Here is a 24,911-nt window from a genome sequence, read left to right as displayed (position 1 = left end):
AATCTGAAGGAGAGTTTTGCTGGGTAGAGTATTCTTGGTTGTAGGTTCTTTTGTTTCTTCACTTTAAATATATCATGCCATTCCCTTCTGGCTTGTAGATTTTCTGTTGAGGAATCAGCTGGTATCCTGATGGGAGTTCCCTTGTATGTTATTTGTCATTTTCCCCTTGTTGCTTTTAATATTTTATCTGTCTTTAATTTTTGTCTGTTTGATTACTGTATGTCTCGGTGTTTTCCTCCTTGGGTTTATCCTGTCTCTGTGTGTGTATGTATGTGTGTGTTAAGAAAAGAGAGAGAAGAAGGGAGAAAAGTGAAGGGAAGAGACAGTGATAGGAACAGAGGGAGACTGACCAAAGAAACGGTGTGTCAACTATTGGAAGGTTCCTTGGAATGTGAGTGGAAGGGAGAATTAATCAAAGAAGCACACTTAATGTACTAAAAATACATATAAACTCTAGAAATAAACTTTGAATTAAAAATATTTTGATCTGTGTTAAAAAGCATTAGAAAGCACCACTGAAGAAGACTGATTCACACAGTCAGTTCAAATACTTTTTTTTTGGCTGCACTGGGTCTTTGTTGGTTTTTGTGCAGACTTTCTCTAGTTGTGGTGAGGGGGGACTCCTCTTTGTTGCAGTGCTTGGACTATTCGTTGAGGTGGTTTTTCTTGTTGCAGAGCACAGGCTCTAGGTATGCAGGATTCAGTATTTGAAACTAGGCTTCAGTAGTTGTGGCACATGGGCCTAGTTGCTCTGAGGCACGTGGAATCCTCCTGTACCAAGTATCGAACTGTGTCTCCTGCACTGGCAGGTGGAGTCCCATCCACTATGCCACCAGGGAAGTCCCCAAACACTTTTAATTGGATATAGTTAAAGTTTACTGTTCTAGTTACTATGCACTAAAACAGAGATGGCAGACTGGCAGAACATGAGTCAGATATAGCAGTCAGACTGTTTAGCTGGGGCACTGGCAGTCAACATTGTAGAATTTAAAAAAATTGGTTGTATATGAATATCAGCAGCTTTTACATGATTCTGAATTTTCAGCTTCTTTTGAAAATTGAGAACATCTGAAAACATAAGACCACAGTATCTTTTGACAGCAGTAGCTGAGACTATCAATGGCCTTCTTTAGGTGCAACTATATTTTCAGGTTCTCTTAAGGTTCCTACTGCTTTCTATGATTGCCTGCAGTATGACTGAGTATCAGTTGTCATTTATCACTGTGCTCATACTAATGTTTTTATCTTATAACAGAGTTAAATGAAAATTAATTATTTCTTAAACTTACATCTGTTTTAGAAGTGGGGGGGAAAGCTAGAAGGAATAGGAATGTGTGTTTTAAGAAAAATGGAAGAGAATGCTTAATTTTTTTGAAATGAAGACAATTCCTATGTGTTTAATGGCAAACAGTGTATTTCTAAAGTCTACCTGCTTCACTCATTTATGTTATTAGACTAGCCTTGGGTTCAGTTAGTTCATGAATCTGTTTGAGCTCTCCTTTTAAATATTTTTGGAGCCCTTTGTGCTAGATACTGTCTGAAAGCTTTACATACATTAACTCATGTAACTGATATAATCACAGTGGAAAGTTTTTTTTCATGGTTTTGTCCACATTTTTAAAGGAAACTGGAGCATAAGGAGGTTCCATAACTTGTACAAAGTTACAAAACCAGTCAGGGACAGAGACAAGATCAGAGTCTGCCTTCAGGATCTACGCTCTTAACCATACTGTTACAGCTAAATTTGTTTGCTCCCTTTCATCTGAATTTATGCAGGTGCCTTGTAGCCTTCACACTTTTGTCAACTCTTAATGGAATAAATTTCATTTTCCTTTCCATTCACTTCTTTTTAACATATAGCTCAACTTTTTTGTTTGTTTGTTTCCTTTATGATGTATAAAGTTTTTTCTGATGACAAGAGCCTGAAATAATTTCTCCCTTAACTCCTAAAGACTGTGTTGTCTCCTACTGGCTTGTGCTGTCTTTTCTATCGTATTGAACTATCATTTAAATTTATAATAATGGTTTTATCTTTTTATTTAATGTTTTCCCAACTAGATTATAATTTGAGTACAGGGGAAAAAAATGTTCAGAGATACTTAAATAATTATTTTTAACATATAGATTGCCTATTCCCGAAAATCTGAGATTGGTTCCAAAAGCAGTAAGTACTGCTTGACCTTTGCCTAAGATTTAACTCTAGGCAACTGAAGTAGTTGACTTCAAAGAGCCATAATAGAGAACTATTTAGTACCTAAGAGAGAACTGCTAATAAGAGTTTCAAGATATTCATTGTTATAAAATAACTGAATTTTGTTCTTTGTTCAGCATTTTAGTTTCAATCATTTTCTGCTATCAGAGTAACAGTCATATAATTTCAGGCACTGTTTGTTTGTTTTTACTTCTAAAAAATTGCCTTTAGCATGAACTCTTTTAAATGAGCTGTTCTTACAACTTGTTTTATGAAGCTGGCACTATCCTGACACCAAAATTTGTCAAGGACATTACAAAAAAGGAAATTGCAGACCAATATCTCTCAGAGATAGTAAAAGTCTGTGACAAATTATTAGAAAACTCAAACCTACAATATATAAAAATGAAAATACATCAAGATTAAGTGGAATTTATCCCAGAGTTGCAAGATTGTTTAACAGTTGGAAATCAAAGAACAAAAGAGAAAAAATAATCATCTTGATTGATGCAGAGAATATATCTTGAAAGAATTTAGCATCCATTCATGATAAAAACTTGGCAAACCAAATAAGAAGAAAAGTTCTTAAGTGTGATTAAAGAGCATCTGTGAAAAACCCACGGGCAGTATCACAGTTAATAATAAAATATTGAATGCTTTTTCCTAAAATATTGAAAAGGCAGGGATTTTTGTTCTCATCACTTCTATTTAATATTATATTGGACATCTTAGTATGATAATACAAGAGAAAGCAATAAAAATCATATGTGATTGGGGGCTTCCAGTTTAAGATGGTGGAATGGAAGGGTGTGTACTGATCTCCTGCAAGATCACCAAAATCGCAACTGTTTTGAACTCTTGAACAGCCATCGACACCAAAAAAAGATACCCCACATCCAAAGACAAAGAAGAAGCCACAGTGAGATAGTAGGAGGAGCGCAATTGCGATAAAATCCAATCCCATACCCGCTGAGTGGACAACCCAAAAACTAGAGAACAATAACACTGAAGAAGTTCTCTGAGTGTTGTGAAGGTTCTGAGCCCCATGACAGGCTTTCCAGCTTGGGGATCTAACAAAGAATGGGAATCCCCAGAGAATCTGACCTTGAAGGTCAGCGGAATTTGATTATAGGACTTCCACAGGACTGGGGGAAACAGAGACTCCATTCTTTGAGGGCACAAAATTTTGCTTGCACCAAGACCCAGGGGAAAGGAGGAGTGACCTCACAGGAGACTGAGCCAGACCTACCTGCTAGTGTTAGGCAGTCTCCTGTGGAGGCATGGGTCAGCAAGGGCTCGCCACAAGGATGGTGGCACTGGTAGCAGCAGTCCTGGAAGATGTCCCTTGGTATAAGCTCTCTTGGAGGTCACCATTAACCCTACCATAGAGTTCATAGATCCCAGAGCTGGCCAAACAACCAGGCCAAACAACCAACAGGGAGGGAGCAACAACCCCACCCATCAGCAGATAAATGGATTCTAGCTTTACTGAGCAAGACCCTGCCCACCAGAGCAAGACCCAGTTTTTCCCACTCAATCCCTCCATCAGGAAGCTTATACAAGCCGCATTTAGCATCATCTACTAGAGGGCAGATAAAAGAAGCAAGAAGAACCACAGTCTCAAAAGCATCACAGAAAGTTAATCAGGATGAAAAAGCAGAAAGTTATGTCCCACGTGAAGGGACAAGATAAAACACCTCAAAAAACTAAATGAAGTGGAGATAGGAAACCTTCCAGAAAAAGAAATCAGAATAATGATAGTAAAGATGATTCAGGATCTTGGTAACAAAATGGAGAAGATGTAAGAAGTGTTTACCAAAGACCTAGAAGCACTAAAGAACAAGCAGACAGAGATGAACAATACATTAGAAGGAATCAATAGCAGAATAACTGAGGCAGAAGAATGCATAAGTGACCTGGAGAACAAAATGGTGTAAATCACTGCCACAGAACAGAATATAGGGGAAAAAAAAATGAAGACAGTCAAAGAGACTTCTGGGACAATGTTAAATGCATGAACATTTGCATTATAGGGGGAGTCCCAGAAGGAGAAGAGAGGGAAAGGACCAGAGATAATATTTGAAGAGATAATAACTGAAAACTTCCCCAATATGGGAAAGGAAACAGTCAGCCAAGTCCAGGAAGCACAGAGAGTCTCAGGCAGAATAATCTCAAAGAGGAACACACAAAGACACACAATAATCAAACTGACAAAAGTTAAAGACAAAATATTAAAACAACAAGGGAAAAAAATGACAAATAACATACAAGGGAACTTCCATAAGATTATCTGCTGATTTCTCAACAGAAACTCTGCAAGCCAGAAGGAAATGACATAATGTAAAGTGATGAAAGAGAAGAATCTATAACCAAGAATAGTCTCCCAGCAAGACTCTCCTTCAGATTTGATAGAAAAAATCAAAAGCTTTCCAGACAAGCAAAAGTTAAGAGAATTCAGTGTCACTAGACCAGCTTTACAACAAATGCTAAAGGAACTTCTCTAAGTAGAAAACACAAGAGAAGGAAAAGACCTATGCAAAATAAACCCAAAACAGTTAAGAAAATGGTAATAGGATCATGCTAAGTCGCTTCAGTCGTGTCCAACTCTGTGCAACCCCATAGATGGCAGCCCACCAGGCTCCCCTGTCCCTGGGATTCTCCAGGCAAGAACACTGGAGTGGGTTGCCAATGGATTAAATGTACCAACCAAAAGACATAGACTGGGCAGATGAGAACATGTACATGTATGTATTTCAACTTACCACATCACTCTACTTAACCCCCCAAATTATATGTAATTATTTTATATTGTTAGATTAATCATATTTCCTAATGATCTTTTATTTTTTGTCTGGCTATTGATTGTGAAAACTAATAAACATCTTTACTATTGTGATTATGTAACTATTATTCACTTAATACCATTGTATCATGATTGGTCAATAGACGATAGTAGAATTCTATATCACCAAAGCTATCATTTAATAGAAAAATCTATTATCACTTTTTAAAATCCAGATGCATATCAGAATTATCTTAGAATTTTTTCATAAATACAAATGCCCAGGTTTTGCATTTTTTTTCCAGAGCTCCAGATGTGTTTCTAATGAGTAGCCATGTTTAAAAATAACTAGACTATATGATGATCTTTATCTTGTTTGTTTCACATTTTCTATTTCATATTCAATGCTCCCATTTCATTTAGTTTGTTTCCAGCTTCTCCATCTCTTCTTCTTGATGTTCTTTCTCAAGCCTTTATCAAGCATAGTAGAAAAACCTTTGTATACATATATATATAGTATATATAAGATAATAGATATATTTTAGAAAACTTATGAATTTTTGCCTAGCTAAAAAATTTATGACATTTTGATTCCACTTGCTTAACTTAGTATGAATAGAATGCTAGGTTTCTAATTTTTAAAAAAATAGGCAACAAGCAACACAGGTTTATTGTGTAGTACAGGGAACTATAGTCAGTATCTTGTAAACCTATAATGGAAAAGAATCTGAAAATAATATATGTGTATATATATAACTGAATCACCTTGCTGTGCACTTGAAACACTGTAAGTCAACTATACTTCAATAAAATATACATATTAAGAAAAAAATATCATATGTATTTGAAAGGAAAAAAGTAAAACCCTTTGTGGATTGGAAAATTCTAGCATATCTGCAACAGTGGAAACAGTGGCTGACTTTATTTTTGGAGGCTCCCAAGTCCCTGCAGATGGTGACTGCAGCCATGAAATTAAAAGACACCTACTCCTTGGAAGAAAAGTTATGACCAACCTAGACAGCATGTTAAAAAGCAGAGATGTTACTTTGCCAACAAAGGTCCGTCTAGTCAAGGCTATGGTTTTTCCAGTAGTCATGTATGGATGTGAGAGTTGGACTGTAAAGAAAGCTGAGTGCTGAAGAATTGATGCTTTTGAACTGTGGTGTTGGAGAAGACTCTTGAGAGTCCCTTGGACTGCAGGGAGATCCAACCAGTCCATCCCAAAGGAAATCAGTCCTAAGTGTTCACTGGAAGGACTGATGTTGAAGCTGAAACTCCAATACTTTGGCCAACTGATGCGAAGAGCTGACTCATTTGAAAAGACCCTGATGCTCTGAAAGATTGAGGGCAGGAGGAGAAGGGGATGACAGAGGATAAGATGGCTGGATGGCATCACCGACTCCATGGACATGAGTTTGGGTAAACTCCAGGAGTTGGTGATGGACAGGGAGGCCTGGCGTGCTGCAGTCCATAGGGTCACAAAGAATCGGATACGACCGAGCAACTGAACTGAGCATATCTGAAACACAAGTACTAGAATTAATAACCAAATGTGGCATACAAGGCTGTAACATATAAGGTTGATAATCAAAAATTAATTTTTGGAGAGAGAAGTGAAATCATTTTTGAAACAGCATCAGGACTTTGTTACCCAAGCATACTTGGGTTCGCTTGCCCACACTCAGTAAAATCCAGTCTATTGACTTCATATTGTGGTGAAGGAAATTGCAGCATTTATTGTTGGGTACTATACATGGAGTCTGGGACAGCTAGTTTTCAAAAAGCCTGAACTCCTCAGTGGGTTTCAGCAAAACATTTTTAAAGTCAGAGTGAGGGAGGGGTCTCCCAGGTTATGTGATGCATATATGTACAGTTGTCTGATTGGTTGATGTCAGTGAAGTAAATGATGGTGTCACAGGGGTTAATTTTCATCCTTAGGCTCCAGTAGGTCTTGGGTGCTCATGGTCATCAAGTAGTTGATTTCTTTCATTTGGGAGGGGTTTTAGCATCTGTAAAACAATTAAGGAAATTCAAATCAGAAACTATTATCTAGGTACTTTAGAGAGGAGCTAAAAGCAAAGGATTCTTTACCAATTGAGCTATGAGGGAAGCAGAGGATGGGCTTCCCTCAAACCTAGTCAGTAAAGAATTTGCCTGCAATGCAGGAGACCCGGCTTTGATTCCTAGGTTGGGAAGATCCCCTGGAGAAGGAAGTGGCAACCCACTCCAGTATTCTTGCCTGGAGAACCCCATGGACAGAGGAGCCTAGCAGGCTACAGTCCACGGGGTCACAAGAGTCGGAGACGACTTAGTGACTAAACCATCAAGAGCAGAGGATATGGGGGAGGGATCTCTTGCGGAAGGCCACGTAGGGTCCTGCTTGGTTACAACTTGTAAAATACTTCTTTTCTAATACTCTGAATTAATTAGTTTCAAAAGTAAACAGTTTCAAAAGATGTCAGCCCAGAAGTTCTGATTTTTTTTTTTTTTTGCTAATCTATTTTTAATTGAAGGATAATTGCTTTACAGAATTTTGTTGTTTTCTGTCAGACATCAATAAGAGTCAGCCATAGGTACACCCTGTCCCCTCCCTCCCAAGCCTCCTTCCTATCTCCCTCCCCATCCCACCCTTCTATATTGTCACAGAGCCCCTGTTTGAGTTCCAAGTCATACAGCAAATTCCCATTGGCTATTTTACATATGGTATTTTAAGTTTCCGTGTTACTCTCTCCATATGTTCATCTACATATGGAGTGGGTTGTATTAGTTTCAGATGCACAGCAACCTGATTCCATGTATATATTGCAAAATAGGCAAAACAGTAAGTCTAGTTAATATCTGCAACCACACAGTTAAACATTTTTTTCTTACACTGAAAACTTTTGTGATACACTGTCTTAGCTACTTTCAAGTATTCAAAATAGTATTATTAACTATAGATACCATTACAGCCAGAACTTATTTACTGTATTACTGGAAGTTGTCTTTTGACCACATTCACCTTCTCCCACCCACACACACCTTCCCCCACCCCACTTCACCCCGCCCCACCTGCCCCATAACCACCTGTTTTCTGTATCTGTAAGTTTATTTTTGTTCTATATATTGCATGTAAATGAGATCATATAGCATCTGTCAACTAATTTCACTTAGTGTAATTCCCAGTTGTTTTCATGTCTTGGCTATTGTAAATGCTTCAGTGAGCATAGGGGTACAGATGTCTTTTTCAATTAGTGTTTTTGTTTCCTTCAGGTAAATACCCAGAAGTGGAATTGCTGGATCCTATGGTAGTTCTATTTAACATTTTTTGAGAAATCTCCTTTCTGTTTTCCATAGGGATATACCAGTTTACATAATCACTGACATGTATAAGGATGGTCTTTTCTACACATAGTTGCGAACACTTGTTATTTTTTGTCATTTTTGTAATAGCCATTCTAATAAGCATGGACTGATCTCATTGTGACTTTGATTTGCATTTCACTGATTATTAGTAACATTGAGCTCCTTTTTATGTACGAGTTAGTCATTCTGTATGTTGTCTTTGAAAAAAGTATCTATTCAGATCTTCTGCCTGATTTTGAATGATTGTTTGGTTTTTGTTATTGTACTGTATGAGTTCTTAATTTTTTTTTGCAGAGGCATATAGTTTGAACTATGGTCAGTTGTTTTCTATTTTCTCTTTAAACTAGAATTTGTGGATAATAAATTTCATCTTAACTTGATCATATTTTTGTCATGTTTGCTTTGTAAACTAGGTTTTATCTTTTACCCTTCCTATGATCTTTATGATCACTACCTCGAACTCTCTGTTGGGTTGATTGCTTGTCTCCACTTCATTTAGTTCTTCTTTTGGGCTTTTATCTTGTTCTTTCATTTGGAATCTCTTTCTCTGTCACCTCTTTTTGCTTAAATTGCTGTTTTTGTGTCTATGTATTTTTTGGGTTACATTTCCCAATCTTAGAGAAGTGGTCTTATGTAAGAAGTATCCTGTGGGGCCCAGCAGAACACTCTCTTCTGGACACCAGAGCTATATGCTCCAGGGGTGCCCTCTGTGTGAACTGCTTGGTTCCTTCTGTGGGCAGTCTGGTAGGCATAGCTTGCCCCCAGCCTGGTTGTCTGTGAGGCCACACCCTGTGGGTAGCTGCCCTCTGTTGGTGGGTGGGGCTTGGTCCTGGCATGGCTGGCTGCATGTTGAGAATGGTCCTGGTGCTGGTGCCAGCCTGCTGGTGAGTGAGACAGGATCAGGAGGGAGCTGGCTATGGAGCCCTGGGAGGTGTGTGTAGGGGGGTGTGTGTAGTGCTAGTATTGGCCTGCTGGTAGGCAGGGCGGGTTCCTGACACAGCTGGCTGAAGAGCCCAAGGTATTCTGAAGTTGGTGTCTGCTCATTGGTGAGTAGAGCAGGGCCCTCAGGGTGCTGGACTGGTATCTGCCCATTGGTAGGTGGAGCTGAGTTCTGGGTTCTTTGGCTGTGGGGCCTGAGGGCCCTAGAGCTGGTGTTGGCCCTCTGGTGGGCAGGCCAGGGTCCTTGGGCTCCTGGGGCTAGTGCCACCAGCCAGTGAGTAGGGCCAGGTCCTGGGCCCTTTGGTGGGTGAGGCAGGATCAGGCTCAGAGGTCCTATGACAGTTGTCCTGCTAGTGGATGGGGCTGTGTTCTCACTCAGCTACCTGCCAGGACTGGTTCATACTGGCTGGAGGGTAGGGGCAGGTCCCAGCCCTAATAAGCAAGAGAGAGGATTCCATAATGGTAGATGCCAGCACCAGTGTCCCCAAGGTAAGTACTAATTGCCTCTGCCTGTCTGGTAGGCTCTTCAAGATTGGTCGGTGGGTCTGACCCAGGCTCCTTTCAGATTGCTGCTTCTGTCCTGGGTCCTGAAGTATGTGAGACTCCCTGTAAGAGTGGAGTCTCTTATTTCCCTTAGCCCTCTGGCTTTCCAGAAATTAAGCCCTGCTGGCTTCCAAAGTCAAGTGTTCTGGGACCTCATCTTCCCCGTGTTGTACCTTCAGGTGGGGAGCCTGATGTGGGGCTCAGATCTCTGGGGTATGGATCCTGACTCTACCACATCTCTGCCCCTCTACCCATATCATTGTGGTTCCTGCTGTATGTCTTTAGTTGTAGATCTCTTCTGCTAATCTTCAGGCTGTTCTCATTGATAGTTGCTCTATACATAGTTGTAGTTTTGGTGTGCTGCTGGGAGGACGTGAGCCCAGGGTCTTCCTACTCCACCATCTTGGCCCCCACCAGTTCTTAATATATTTTGGATATTAACCCTTATCAGATATTTAATCTGCAAATATTTTCTCCCATTCCATAAGAATTCCCATGCCATAGGAATACCATAGGTTTCTTTTTCATTTTGTTAATGATTTCCTTTTGTTGTGCAGAAACTTTTTTGTTTGATGTAGTCCCACTTATTTTTTGTTCTGCTGCATTTTGGGAATCCAGTTCTAGGATCAGGCTGAGTGAACAGTGACCAAATGAAAATTGAAATACATCATATTATTTCATTCTAGGATCAAGCCCACTTTAGTTATATGGTTGATTTTTCTCTTTTCTAGGTGTGTAGTCAACATATTTGTTTCTTGATGTATCAACAACTTTAGTATAAAATTATGCTTTTAAAAAATCTGCTGACATCTTTCAGGCTTGGCACATTCTCTGTGAGCATGAAATCTACTTCTATAGGCATATAGCCTTGCTAAAGTAAATCAAGCAGAAAACTTGGCTTCAAATGAGTTAAGTGTTAGGAGTAGATTTAACAAGAGATACACAACACATGTATGCTAGAAATCATGAAACATTGCTAAGAGAAATTAAAGAAGGCCAAAATAAATGAAGAGATAAGAGATATCATAATCATGGATAGAAACTTAATATTGTTAGATAGCAGTTATTCCCAGATTGGTCTAATGATTTAGTGTAATTCTAATCACAATCTTAAAAGGACTTTTTTTGTAGAAATTGATAAGCAGATCCCAAACCATGAACTTCCAGATGTTCAAGCTGGTTTTAGTAAAGGCAGAGGAACCAGAGATCAAATTGCCAACATCCGCTGGATCATAGAAAAAGCAAGAGAGTTCCAGAAAAACATCTATTTCTGCTTTATTGACTATGCCAAAGCCTTTGACTGTGTGGATCACAATAAACTGTGGAAAATTCTGAAAGAGATGGGAATACCAGACCACCTGACCTGCCTCTTGAGAAATCTGTATGCAGGTCAGGAAGCAACAGTTAGAACTGGATATGGAACAACAGACTGGTTCCAAATAGGAAAAGGAGTACGTCAAGGCTGTATATTGTCACCCTGCTTATTTAACTTATATGCAGAGTACATCATGAGAAACGCTGGACTGGAAGAAGCACAAGCTGGAATCAAGATTGCTGGGAGAAATATCAATCACCACAGATATGCAGATGACACCACCCTTATGGCAGAAAGTGAAGAGGATCTAAAAAGCCTCTTGATGAAGGTGAAAGAGGAGAGTCAAAAAGTTGGCTTAAAGCTCAACATTCAGAAAACGAAGATCATGGCATCCGGTCCCATCACTTCATGGGAAATAGATGGGGAAACAGTGGAAACAGTGTCAGACTTTATTTTGGGGGGCTCCAAAATCACTGCAGATGGTGACTGCAGCCATGACATTAAAAGAAGCTTACTCCTTGGAAGGAAAGTTATGACCAACCTAGATAACATATTCAAAAGCAGAGACATTACTTTGCCAACAAAGGTCCGTCTAGTCAAGGCTATGGTTTTTCCAGTGGTCATGTATGGATGTGAGATTTGGACTGTGAAGAAAGCTAAGCACCGAAGAATTGATGCTTTTGAACTCTGGTGTTGGAGAAGACTCCTGAGAGTCCCTAGCAAGGAGATCCAACCAGTCCATTCTAAAGGAGATCAGCCCTGGGTGTTCTTTGGAAGGAATGATGCTAAAGCTAAAACTCTAGTACTTTGGCCACCTCATGCAAAGAGTTAACTCATTGGAAAAGACTCTGATGATAGGAGGGATTGGGGGCAGGGGGAGAAGGGGACGACAGAGGATGACATGGCTGGATGGCATCACCAACTCGATGGACGTGAGTTTGATTGAACTCCGGCAGTTGGTGATGGACAGGGAGGCCTGGCGTGTTGCAATTTATGGGGTCGCAAAGAGTCAGACACGACTGAGCAACTGAACTGAACTGAAGATTTATCAGGAAATGTGAGTGATAGAGAATAACCAAAACAATCTTGAACATAGGACCAATGTTGGAGGATTTATTCTACTTGATGTTTAAGATTTACTGTGTATAAAGCTACCTAATCAAAAGAGTATAGTAGTATTGTACAGATAAATCAGTGAGACAGAATATATTCATAGATGTAGTGTCAGCTGATTTTTGACAAAGATGCCAATACAGTTCATTATGGAATGGAAAATTTTCAACAGATGGTGCTGGGAAAATCAGAGATCTGTGTGGAAATAGCATTAACCTTGATATACCTCATGCCATTCACAAAAATTAATATGGGGTAGATCATAGATTTAAATGTAAACACAAATTATGAGCTGTCTAGAAGACAATACAAGAGGATACTTTTGCAAATCTGAGGTAGGCAAAGTTTTTTTTTTCCCCCCTTGAGAAAGGTTTCAGAACACTAGAAGAAAAAGAAGACAAAATAACTGCATCCAAATTTAAAACTTCTGTTTATCAAAAGACAGCATCAAGAAAATGAAAAATCAATCTATACTTGGGGAAGAATATCCATAGTACATATATATAACAAAGGATTGGGCATAAGATCTGTTCAACAGATCCTTTACCAGAAGGATCTATGAATGGCTAAAAAGCACATGAAAAGAAATACAGTATCATTGGTCATCAGATAAATACAAATTATAACTACAGTTTCATGTCAATTTCCACTTGCTAAAATTATTAAAATTTAAAACTTACATTGTTTTGGTGAGAATGTCAAGGAGCCTGAAACTCTCATATGCTGCTTGTGGGAGTATAAAAGTCTGTGCAACCATTTTGGAAAACTGGTATTTTCTTACCCTCTGACCCAACAATCTCACTCTTAAGTATTTTCCCAGGAGTATAAAATAATGTATCTGAAAGAAATGTATATAAGCTTTATTTGTAATAGTCCCAGACTGGGAATACTAAATATTAGTAAACAGGAGATTTTGGATAAATTGCATCATGTTCATATAGTGACATTTGCTCAGTGATTAAAGAAAAACATGCACTACTGAAACACAAAAAGCACAGCTCAATCTCCAAATTATGTGGAATGGGCAAAGCCAGAGAGAAGATAGTGCCAACTATATATGAAATTCAAGAACAGGCAAACTGTGCTGATGTGTTGCTTTGAGGAGCGGGGAAGATTGACTGGAAAAGGGCATGAGGGAGTTTCATGGTTAATTGGAAATATTCTACATCTTGATTGGGATGGTGGCTACATGGTTGTATACATTTGCCAAAACGCATGAACTATACACTTAAGATCCATGCATTTCACTCTATAAATTTAACTTTGAAAAGGCCATTGTTTTTTTACTTTTAGCAAGAATCATACCAAATGATTTCTTTTTTCTATTCAAAAGCTTGATCTTACTTCCAAGACTCCCTTTAAACTTTCTTAAAATTTACAATGGCTTGTACTTTTCTCTTTTTATTTTGCATCTTTGTTTTACTTATTGTATCTGTGTTAATCATATGCTTTTTTGTTCCATTATCTGTTGTTTTCTGATGTTGATGTCTTTGTCTCACAGCTAGATTTCACTTACTGAGAAAGATATATTAGAAATTCCAAAGATATTTATGTATTTCTCCATTTAGATTTTTTTTTTCATTTTTTGGATTATATATTTTGAGAATGCCCTATTAGGTGCGTACAAATATGTAGAATTTTTATGTTTTTTGTTGGATTGACCTTTTTATCATTATGAAATGTTCCTGTTTATCTCTATTAATACCAGTTGCCTTAAAGGCTACTTTCTGTAGACTTCCCTGGTGGCTCAGACAGTAAAGCATCTGTCTACAATGCGGGAGACCCGGGTTCGATCCCTGTGTTAGCAAGATCCCCTGGAGAAGGAAATGGCAATCCACTCCAGGACTATTGCCTGGAAAATCCCATGGACAGAGGAGCCTAGTAGGCTACAGCCCATGGGGTCGCAAAGAGTCAGACACGACTGAGCGGCTTCACTTCACTTCATTTCACTTCTACTTTCTGTGATTAGTATAACTATACCACTTTTTCTCTGGCTTTGCTAAGTATATGCAAAATAATTGTTGTTTGTATGTTGTATTTTTTTTTCTATCTGTTTTTCAACCATTCTTTCTTTATTATAAGGTGTATCTCTTGTAATCAGCATGTACTTGGATTTTTAAAAAAAATCCAATCTGAAATTGTTTGTTCTTTAATTGGATTTGAAGTCCTTTTACATTCAACATAATTACTGATAATTGGATTGAAATTTGCTATTTCCCTTTTGCCATCTGTTTCTTATTTTTTTTCCCTCTTGGCATTGATATTAATTAAACATTTGTTATTATTCTATTTTCCCCCTTGAATAGTTAGTTAACTGTAAATTCTTTTAATGATTACCCTGGAGATGATTTCCTAAGAGACAGGAGACTTCTATTTCTTTGTTTAACATTTGCAACAAATTCTTGTAGATTTACTGTATTCTCTTAATGTTTTTAAAGGACCTGAAATATTTTTTATGAATACAATGTTAAATAAATTAACTGTTGTTTCTAGAATCACACCCAGAAAATTTGATACTGTTCAAGCATCCAAGGGTCACAAAAGTGGAATTATCACCAGTGATGTTGAAGACTTAACTTTAAACAAGAGGGGAATACGGACATCATTTACATTTAGGAAAGTGAGGCAAACACCTTGTAATTGTAGTAAGTATATAATTTGTTTCTACTGTAAATGGAGTAAATCTAGTTTGAAAATCTTTTTAAGTCCATCAGAACTGAGAAGAGCTTTATCTTAACTCCTGTAATGGCATTTACCATATTCTGCCTTGTATTGTACTTACTTATACTTTTCTTAACCACCCACATTAGAGTTTATATTTCTTGAGGGCAGGAACTGTATCTTACTCATCTTTATTTTCCTTAAACATAGTACTTGAGCATTATTGGATTCTAAATGTTTTATTTATTGTACTCATGGTTAAGAGGACTACAGTTTGGGGGCATTAAAGTATCACTGTACAAAAATAGATTTTTTCGTGAAACAGCTTATCACATTTTTAAATTACTTCTCATTAATGCAACAGGGAAATTGAGGATGACAAATTGTTCTCTAATAAGTAGATAACTTTAGGGGGATAAAGAGTGGTTTGTCTTAGTTGGAAAGGAGTGTTCAAAAACTTGTCAGGAGGATGCTGTTTTGTATTGTCTCTACAAGTGCATCATTACCTGTTTTTCTTAGACTCAATAAATTAAAATCCCTTTTTGTTTTATAAGTAATGACAGTGATGTTAAGATTCTTTTTACATTTTGGTGGTTTCAATTATGGAAGGTATCTCAACAGGAGCTTTTGGACTTAGTTATCTTAAAATTATGTTTTAAATTAGAAATCCTTTTTATATGTGCATGATATTATTCTGTTAGGAAACTTGAAAGCTTCATTTTTGATATTGTCATGTTAGTGAAAAGCTTAAAATAGGTTTTAACAGATTTTTGTTTCTTCTGCTAAAAGTGGCAATGAAGACTTAAAATATCACAATTTTTTCATTGATTAAAAATGTTTATTTAGCATTTGATGAATGTCTAACACAGCCATAGATTTACAAGCTATAAAAAAGTAAAGCATGGCTCTGTACCCCAGGAACTTGAAGTCTAGTAGGAGAGAAAAGTTCGTTTTCTTATGCCAATATTTTTCTTGTTGTTAAGGACATTGACTAAGTAATTTTTATTTTTTAAGTTATAAAAGTATGATAACATTTACAGGAGACTTGGAAAATACAGAAAAAATAATATATAGTTTTACAATATATTACAATTATTTTTAAGTAGATAAATCAAGATTTTTATTTGGAGTTTCATTATCAAACTCTCAAAAAATAATAGAATGAATGTACAGAAAAATAGAAGGATATAGTAGACCTGAAAAGCACTATGAACCAGCTCAACAAAATTAAGGATTTATACAAATTTTCACACAGCAGCAGGGTACAAATTCTATTTAAGTTCCCATAGACTATGAACCAGGAGACATTAGAATATCCAGGGACGTAAAACAAGGTGCACAATTTTCATGATCACACACTAGCAAAGAAATGCTCAAAATTCTCCAAGCCAGGCTTCAACAGTAGTGAACTGAGAACTTCCAGATGTTCAAGCTGAATTTAAAAAAGGTAGAGGAACCAGAGATCAAATTGCCAACATCCTTTGGATCATCAAAAAAGCAAGAGAGTTCCAGAAAAACATCTACTTGTGCTTTATTGACTATGCCAAAGCCTTTGACTGTGTGGATCATAACAACCTGTGGAAAATTTTTAAAGAGATGGAAAGACCAGACCATCCTACCAGCCTGCTGTGAAACCTGTATGCAAGTCAAGAAGCAACAGTTAGAGGCAGACATTGAACAACAGACTGGTTCCAAATTGGGAAGGGAGCACGTCAAGACTGTATATTGTCACCTTACTTATTTAACTTCTGTGCAGAGTACATCATATGAAATGCTGGGCTGGATGAAGCACAAGCTGGCATCAAGATTTCTGGGAGAAATATTAATAACCTTGAATATGCAGATGACAGCACCCTTATAGCAGAGAGTGAAGAACTAAAGAGCCTTTGGCTTAAAACTCAACATTCAGAAAACTAAGATCATGGCATCCGGTCCCATCACTTCATGGCAAATAGATGGGGAAACAGTGGAAACAGTGACTGACTTTATTTTTTTGGGCTCCAAAATCACTGCAGATGGTGACTGCAGCCATGAAATTAAAAGATGCTTACTCCTTGGAAGAAAAGCTGTGACCAACCTAGACAGCATATTAAAAAGCAGAGACATTACTTTGCCGATAAAGGTCCATCTAGTCAAAGCTATGGTTTTTCCAGTAGTCGTGTGTGGATGTGAGAGTTGGACTGTAAAGCAAGCTGAGCACCGAAAAATTGATGCTTTTGAACTGTGTTGTTGGGGAAGACTCTTGAGAGTCCCTTGGACTGCAAGGAGGTCCAACCAGTCCATCCTAAAGGAAATCAGTCCTGAACATCATTGAAACTGCCTCATTGGAAGAGACCCTGATGATGAGAAAAATTGAAGGCAGGAAAAGAAGGGGACAACAGAGGATGAGATGGTTTTATGGCATCACCAACTTGATGAACATGAGTTTGAGCAAGCACTTGGAGTTGGTGATTGACAGGGAAGCGTGACGTGTTGCAGTTCATGGGATCTCAAAAAATCAGACACGACTGAGCAACTGAACTGAACTGAAAGGTTTTGAAATCATACAGAGTCTGTTATCACTGTGGAATTATGTTAGAAATCGATAGAAAAAGATATTTGAAAATAACATGCATATTTTCAAGTGCAGTGTGACATTTCCCAAGAGAGATCTTTGGCTAGCCATTGAAAGCCTCAGGAAGGTTAAAAGACTGAAAAAACACAGAGGGTGATTGCAGAGAAGAAAGCATTTAAGTGAGCAATTAATATCAATATGATAAATTAATATCAAGGATATTTAAAAATCTCCATGCATTTGGTAATTAAATGTCTATTTTTAAATGATGGGTGTATCTAAGAAGCCATAACAAGGAAAATTGGAAAATATTTGTAACAGGATAAAAATGAAAGGAAAATTTATTTCATGCAGCTGAAGCTGCTCAGTGCAACTAAATACAATGTGGAATATTAGATAAGTTATGAAAACAAATAATGGACACTGGCATAAGTGAAATTTGAACAAAACCTGAACTTTAGTTACTAATACTGTATCATATGGTAATTTCCTTTTTTTTTTTTTACAACATAATATTTCTTTACTTTCAGAATTGGTTTAGAAGTTTCAGGCCTCAATTTTTTTTCAAATATTAATAAAATAATAAGCTTTTAAGACTTTCAACAGTAATACTAGATGCCAGAATAATTGGACCTATATAAAGTTTTGAGTGAATATAAATTAGAAATCTAGCATTCTATTCATACTTAGTCAAACAAATGGGACCAAAATGTCATAAATTTTTTAGCTAAGCAAAAATTTGTAAAGTTTCTAAAATGTATATATTATACTTACTATTTATGTATGTATATGTGTGTGTGTATAAAAGCTTTTCGACTACACCTGATAAAGGCCTGAGAAAGAACAACAAAAAAAGAGACTAAGAAATTGGAAAGCATAAACTAAATGAAATGGGAGTGCTGAATTTATTAATTTAGTGTAAGGGATGGTGTAAGAAGCTCTGATTATTCAGTTTACAGATTTTTTTTTAAAAGTTCAAGGCCAACTTTTAGATACTTTTAGTCAAAATTTGTGGATTTAAGTGATCCTCCCTTTACCTAATTTAGATGTTCATAGTTTCCAAGAGAATACGATTTTTACCAAGACTAGTTGAAAGGAATTTGTATATTGTAGTGTAATTGTAATTCTGTTGTAACTGACATACTAACCCATCTGTTGCCACATGTATGTTAGAGCCCTCAAAGTTTCTAGGGTTACTCTTTTCTTAAATGTCCACATAAAGTGTTTAGAGCCTCACTTTACTCATTAGTAAGGACTAGATAGTTCCACCCCCATTTAAGATTTGGCATCTTCTAGTTACATTTAGGGAAAACTCCTGAAGTCATCAATGCTATAGCCCAATTCTTTGCTGCCATATGATTTATATATATTGCTTTAAGTCTTGTCTGTGATTTCTCTGGGAACACTCCTTTTTCCTTTATTATCTAATATGCTGCTGCTAAGTCACTTCAGTCGTGTCCGACCCCATAGATGGCAGCCCACCAGGCTCCCCCGTCCCTGGGATTCTCCAGGCAAAAACACTGGAGTGGGTTGCCATTTCCTTCTCCAATGCATGAAAGTGAAAAGTGAAAGTGAAGTCGCTCAGTCGTGCCCGACTCTTCGCGACCCCATGGACTGCAGCCTACCAGGCTCCTCCGTCCATGGGATTTTCCAGGCAAGAGTACTGGAGTGGGGTGCCATTGCCTTCTCTGATTATCTAGTATACTACCCATAAAAAAATGTGTGTCACAGGCTGGCTGAAGATAAAGGGAATTTAGAGCATAGCAGAGAATAGGAAGAATTTGAAATGAATATTAGATGTTATTATAAAGAACAGGGGACAAATTCAAAATTAATTTGACATATTGTATTCTAAATTTCCTCAGTCACCTCATTTACTTTGTGTTCTCCTTATGATTTACCTTTTTTTTTGGAAGGAGGCAGCACAATGTAGTCATTGAGAATGTGGGTTTTGGAGTTTCCGTTGCCTGGGTTCAAATCTTAACTTTGTGACTTACCATCTTTGTCACTTTAGTATCATTATTTAATGTTCTGTGTCAGTTTCCTCATCTGTAAAATGAATGTACTGGTTCCTACCTCACAGTGTTACTGTGAGACAATATATATAAACCACTTCAAATAGTATTCATTAAATCTTGTGATTATTACCAAATCACACACAGTTTCTAGGTCTGGTTCTTCTTCTGAGAGTATTAGGGTCCCCAGAACTCCTACTAAGACAAAACCCCTAAATCCTGTTAATTGCTAAGTTTCTTCAGATTAGGCCAGGCCCATCAATATCCTTTCTTCAACAGGAGGACCCTTAATCCTAAGATGAAATAAGCATCTTCAATATAAGGCATGCAGAATTATAGTCATGTTTTGTTGCAGATGGATTTACCCCTTTTTATATTAGACCCTTCACATATATAACTGGTAAGAACTACTTTTTTAAAATGATAAATAAGAACCTACTTATCCCTGGTCATCAAATGTGGATTGATTTGCCTTTTCTTTTGTGAAAGCAGTCATAACTTTATTATTCATTTGGATAAAAATAATGGTTTAGGGATTTCCCTGGCAATCCAGTGGTTAAGACTTTGCACTTCCAATGCAGGAGGCCTGGACTCGATCTCTGTTTGGGGGTCTAAGATCCCACATGGCATGGCCTAAAAATAAATAAATGGTTTATATTGCTTTATTTTTTTCATCAGGTTACCCTTTGGTCTGTGATAGCCAGATGAAGGAGACTCCTGCATCATTTCCAGAGAGTGATAAAGAAGCCTTACAACTGGAGCAAGATTATGTCCATCGGGTTTATGAGGAAATTGCTAGGCACTTCAGCAGCACGAGACACACCCCTTGGCCACATATAGTCGAGTTTTTGAAAGCTTTGCCAAGTGGTTCATTAGTTGCTGATATTGGATGTGGAAATGGAAAGTATCTTGGCATCAATAACGAGTTATATATGGCAAGTAATTACCTTTTCTGGCTTTATTTTTGCTTTATTTGTAAAGGTTATCACCTTCCTCATGTTATAATGCTGTGTTTTTAGGTCATTGCAGAAAATTTATAACAGGTTGAAAATTAATGAACACTCTTATTCTTTTTTATTCCCCTAGAAATTTAGAGGCATGCCGTTATTTGTAGTTTCTTGGCTTTTTGTTCCCTTTAGATTATGCTTTCTAAGAAGATTACTTTATCAGTAAAACTATCTTATATAACTTTATAGGTTATAAAAAGGATTTTTATTTATAGGAAACATTTTCTTTGCTTAGTTCCTCATAAGAAGTATAAAGTAGATACTTTGATCCATCTTTAATAATTGAAGAAACTGAGTCTCACAGAGTTTTTATATTATTTCCTTGGTATTTTATTATTGGGCTTACCTGGTGGCTCAGACAGTGAAGAATTTGCCTGCAATGTGGAAGACCTGGGTTTGATCCTTGGGTTGGGAAGATCCCCTGGAGGAAGGCATGGCAGCCCACTCCAATGTTCTTGCCTGGAGAATCCCCATGGACAGAGGAGCCTGGCAGGCTACTGTCCATGGGGTCGCAAAGAGTCAGACACGACTGAGCAACTAAGAAGAAGTGAAAGTCGCTCAGTTGTGTCTGACTCTTTGCGACCCCATGGACTGTGTAGTTCATGGAATTCTCCAGGCCTGAATACTGGAGTGGGTAGCCTCTCCCTGTCTTAGAGGAGATAACTAGAACTTGAGCCCATGCCTTATGACTCCAAATCTAGTATTCTTTTACTCATAGTAGAAAAAAAGGTTAGTATTTATTGTCTTTCTGTTGAGAAAATTAAGCCTCAAGTAGATTAAAAATTTGACCAAGGTTATAGTGCTCTACCTAGGATTGAACCCACTTCTCTCTGATGCCAAAGTTTTCAGTTTTTACAATTTCCTTTTCTTAGGGATCACTTTTTTTTCCCTGCTATGTTAGGAAGTAGGAAGTTCTCCGTGCATTACTGTGTTGTTTATAAATACTCCTGTCCGCACTACTCTCTGAGGACTGGAGCTTCCCTTTCTCAAAGTTAGGGAAGGAAGGACTAGAGTAAGGGGATTATGTAAGGGGAATGAGAGCAGTTCACTCATGGGCTGTTGTAGTATGTCAGATTGCTTGTAATCTTTACCTCATCCTAGATATTATACACCTACATAAAGAAAGAAAGGTAATACTGCAGTTGAGGAAAGGTAGACTTTCTTCATTAAGAGACAGACAAAAGAATTGCTTTTCATAAAAATAAGACATAAGTATTCATATATTGCCATCATGCTTACAACTAAATTTTAGTTTATAAAGAATAAGGTCTTGTGAATTAACTTTGTTTATATTTAAGAGGAGATAGGTTTTAGATTTGTCACAGCTCTAACCATAGTTTCAAACAATATATCTTCTGATGTTTTAATCTTAAGGTACTGTCCAAAAATGTTTTTCAGTGAGTTCTGCTTTTACACTTTCTTGATGGTAACCTACGGCTTTATCTAGTCAGGTATCATTTGTGACAGTGAAACTAGGTTGAAGTCAGCCACATTGATTCAGTCACAGTATAACATTATCCTTTTACAGTCGAGACAAATGATTTCTTGATAATCTGAACGAAGAATCTAAAGCTGATTCAAGAAGGAATATATTCAGAAGAATTAGAAAATCACAAGTGCCCTCACTCTCCATTATCTGCATTCACTTCATCTGTGGCAGGCTGCATGTATTCTTTTCTTTCCGCTCTTCTACTGGCATTTTCTGACCTTAGAGAAGGCTTGGTAGATGTTGTTCATGAATGAATGAAAACTGCTTGTCTGGGTTGGAGTTAGGGTTTTCATTATACAAGAAATGGAATTATGTATGATAAAAGAGAAACCTACTCTTTTAAGCTGCTGAGGCCCCAACCTGGATGGAGCAATGATATTTGAGTGTATTTTGAACAGCATCTTTGAGCATGAAAACATGTGCGTTTCTTGACATTCATGAGATGATGTGACCTGAGACATTATTCTAAGTATTCAAATGTAGGATAGTCTCAAAATCTAAAAAATTATTAGTATCACTGTTTTATATAATTTCTAACAAAGTATATTTTTTAAATCCTAGCTTGGGTTCTCTTAGAAATAGTTTTATGAACAACTATTCATTTCTTTTAGAAGTAAATCTGTTCTTTTCCTATCTGAGGTATGCATGCATTTTTTCTTTTGCTATTTAACTCAAAATTTCTATATTCTGGCTAAGAAACACTTCTTTTTCAGACTTCTTCATTCCTAGCATCAGCATTAGCTGTTGGCTTTATTTTCAGAGTTAAAATTTACCAAAAAGATTTTATACCTTCAAGAAACTTATGGCCTTTATAATTGTTCCAATAATAGATGAGATATGCATACCCAGAGCTTGGCCTAGCTTATTTGCCAAGTGATGTTTTGTGCATTGTTCTTAAGTACTTTTAGTCCAGATGTATTTCTTAGATAAATAATTAATATTTGGTATGAACTTTCTTGGTTGTTATAAATAGTTGAGATTGCAAATTTAATAAAATAATAATAATGTCAGGTATCTATAATGGTAAGAATTGAAGATATGATTATATAGGTTTCTTTTATACATTTCTGTTTTTGTTTGGCTTTGCTTTTTAACTGTTGACTGCCCAGTAAAGAAAGGAACAGAAAGGACCTAACAGTGTCAAGTACCTGCTGTGTGCTAAGTGCTATAATGGGGAAGTGGGAAAGCTGACACTTGATCAGGTTATGACATGCTCAGGATTACAAGGTGTCAGGACAAGTTTTAACCTCATTTCTAACTGTAGAGTTCATACTGTGTGGCATTCTAAGAAGAGAGATACCTTAGAGGCTAGCTATGGTGACAGCATCAGGCTGTTAGCTCAGACACAGCAGGGCTGTCTGATGTCCACTTACTTACACATAAAAGAAACTTATTAATGGTTTGTTGAATAGTGAGGAGCAAATCTGTGAATTCACCTTCAATTTCTTACATGAAATTGAAGAATACCACACCATATATATATATATATATATATATATATATATATATATGATGTGATCTATAATCTTGAAGGAAATGTGACAACCTCAAAATGCATGGTCTTTTAACTCAGTGGGGTACCCTAACTCAGAGTACGTTACATGGACTTCTCTTCATATCTAGAATTCAGGACAAGAATCTTGTGCATCCTTTGTTTCATATAGCAATAATAACTAACATTTGCATAGTGCTTTTATAGTTATTTAAATATTTAATATGAATCATTTCATTTGATTCTCATGCTAACCCTGAAAAGCAGGTATTTTTATAATGAGAAAACAGAGGCTCTGAGAGATTAGCTATTACTCAAGACAGAATTCAGATCAAGAGTTTAATATGATCTTTTCATTGTACTTTATGCCTTTGCTTATTTCTCTGCCCTTTAAACTATATGTTGACAATCTGATTTTCCTATAATTGCATGTTTTCTCAGTAGTTCTTAATATGCTATTTTTAAAATTTATTTTTTATTGAAGGATAATTGCTTTATAGGATTTTATTGTTTTCTGTCAAACCTCAATATTAATCAGCCATAGGAATACATTTATCCCTTACCTTTTGAATCTCCCTCCCATCTCCTGCCCCATTCCACCCCTCTAGGTTGATACAGAGCCCCTATTTGAGTTTCCTGAGCCATACAGCAAATTCCTGTTGGCTATCTATTTTACATATGGTAAGATAAGTTTCCATGTTACTGTTTCCATACATCTCACCTTCTCCTTCCCTTCCCCCATGTCCATAAGTCTACTCTCTATGTCTGTTTCTCCACTTCTGTCCTATAAATAAATTCTTGAGTACCATTTTTCTAGATTTCATATATATGCATTAGAATACGATATTTATCTTTCTCTGACTCATTTCACTCTGTATAATAGGTTCTAGGTTCATCCACCTCATCAGAACTGACTCAAATGTGTTCCTTTTTATGGCTGAGTAATATTCCATTGTGTATGTGTACCACAACGTCTTATCCATTCATCTGTTGATGGACATCTAGGTTGCTTCCATGTTCTAGCTATTGTAAGTAGTGCTGCAGTGAACAATGGGATACATGTGTCTTTTTCGATTTTGGTTTCCTCAGGGTATATGCCTAGGAGGGGGATTGCTGGTTTTATTCCTAGTTTTTTCAGGAATCTCCATACTGTCTTCCATAGTAGCTGTATCAATTTTTATTCCCACCAACAGTGCAAGAGCATTCCCTTTTCTCCACACCCACTCCACCGTTTATTGTTTGTAGACTTTTTGATGATGGCCATTCTGACCGGTATAAGGTGATATCTCATTGTAGTTTTGATTTGCATTTCTCTAATAATGAATGATGTTGAGCATCTTTTCATGTGTTTGTTAGCCATCTGTATGTTTTCTTTGGAGAAATGTCTGTTTAGGTCTTTTTCCCACTTTTTGATTGGGTTGTTTGTTTTTCTGGCATTGAGTTATATGAGCTGCTTGTATGTTTT

General features: G+C 37.1%; 1 protein-coding gene across 13 annotated transcripts in view; it reads left to right on the top strand.

The window, feature by feature from the left end:
• Positions 1–24,911, top strand: part of ALKBH8 (alkB homolog 8, tRNA methyltransferase) — a 124,569-nt gene that overhangs the window by 66,259 nt on the left and 33,399 nt on the right. For 9 of the 13 annotated variants that reach the window (XM_086339012.1, XM_086339013.1, XM_086339011.1 and 6 more), the window contains 2 exons: positions 14,722–14,873; positions 20,137–20,393. The exons of 1 other annotated variant lie outside the window; for it this stretch is intronic. In XM_086339012.1, the coding sequence (XP_086195138.1) occupies positions 14,722–14,873; positions 20,137–20,393 (409 nt within the window). Of the gene's footprint in view, positions 1–14,721; positions 14,874–20,136; positions 20,398–24,911 lie in introns of all 13 variants that reach the window. 3 more of the 13 variants (XR_015141797.1, XR_015141796.1, XR_015141798.1) reach the window with 2 other exon arrangements.

This window comes from Bos grunniens, chromosome 15 (assembly GCF_055505025.1).
Source record: "Bos grunniens cultivar Pamir isolate PY7600 chromosome 15, Bosgru_T2T1.0, whole genome shotgun sequence".
NCBI lineage: Eukaryota > Metazoa > Chordata > Mammalia > Artiodactyla > Bovidae > Bos > Bos grunniens.
Note: the sequence above shows the minus strand (reverse complement) of the source record. Positions and strands in the feature narration are given on the sequence as shown.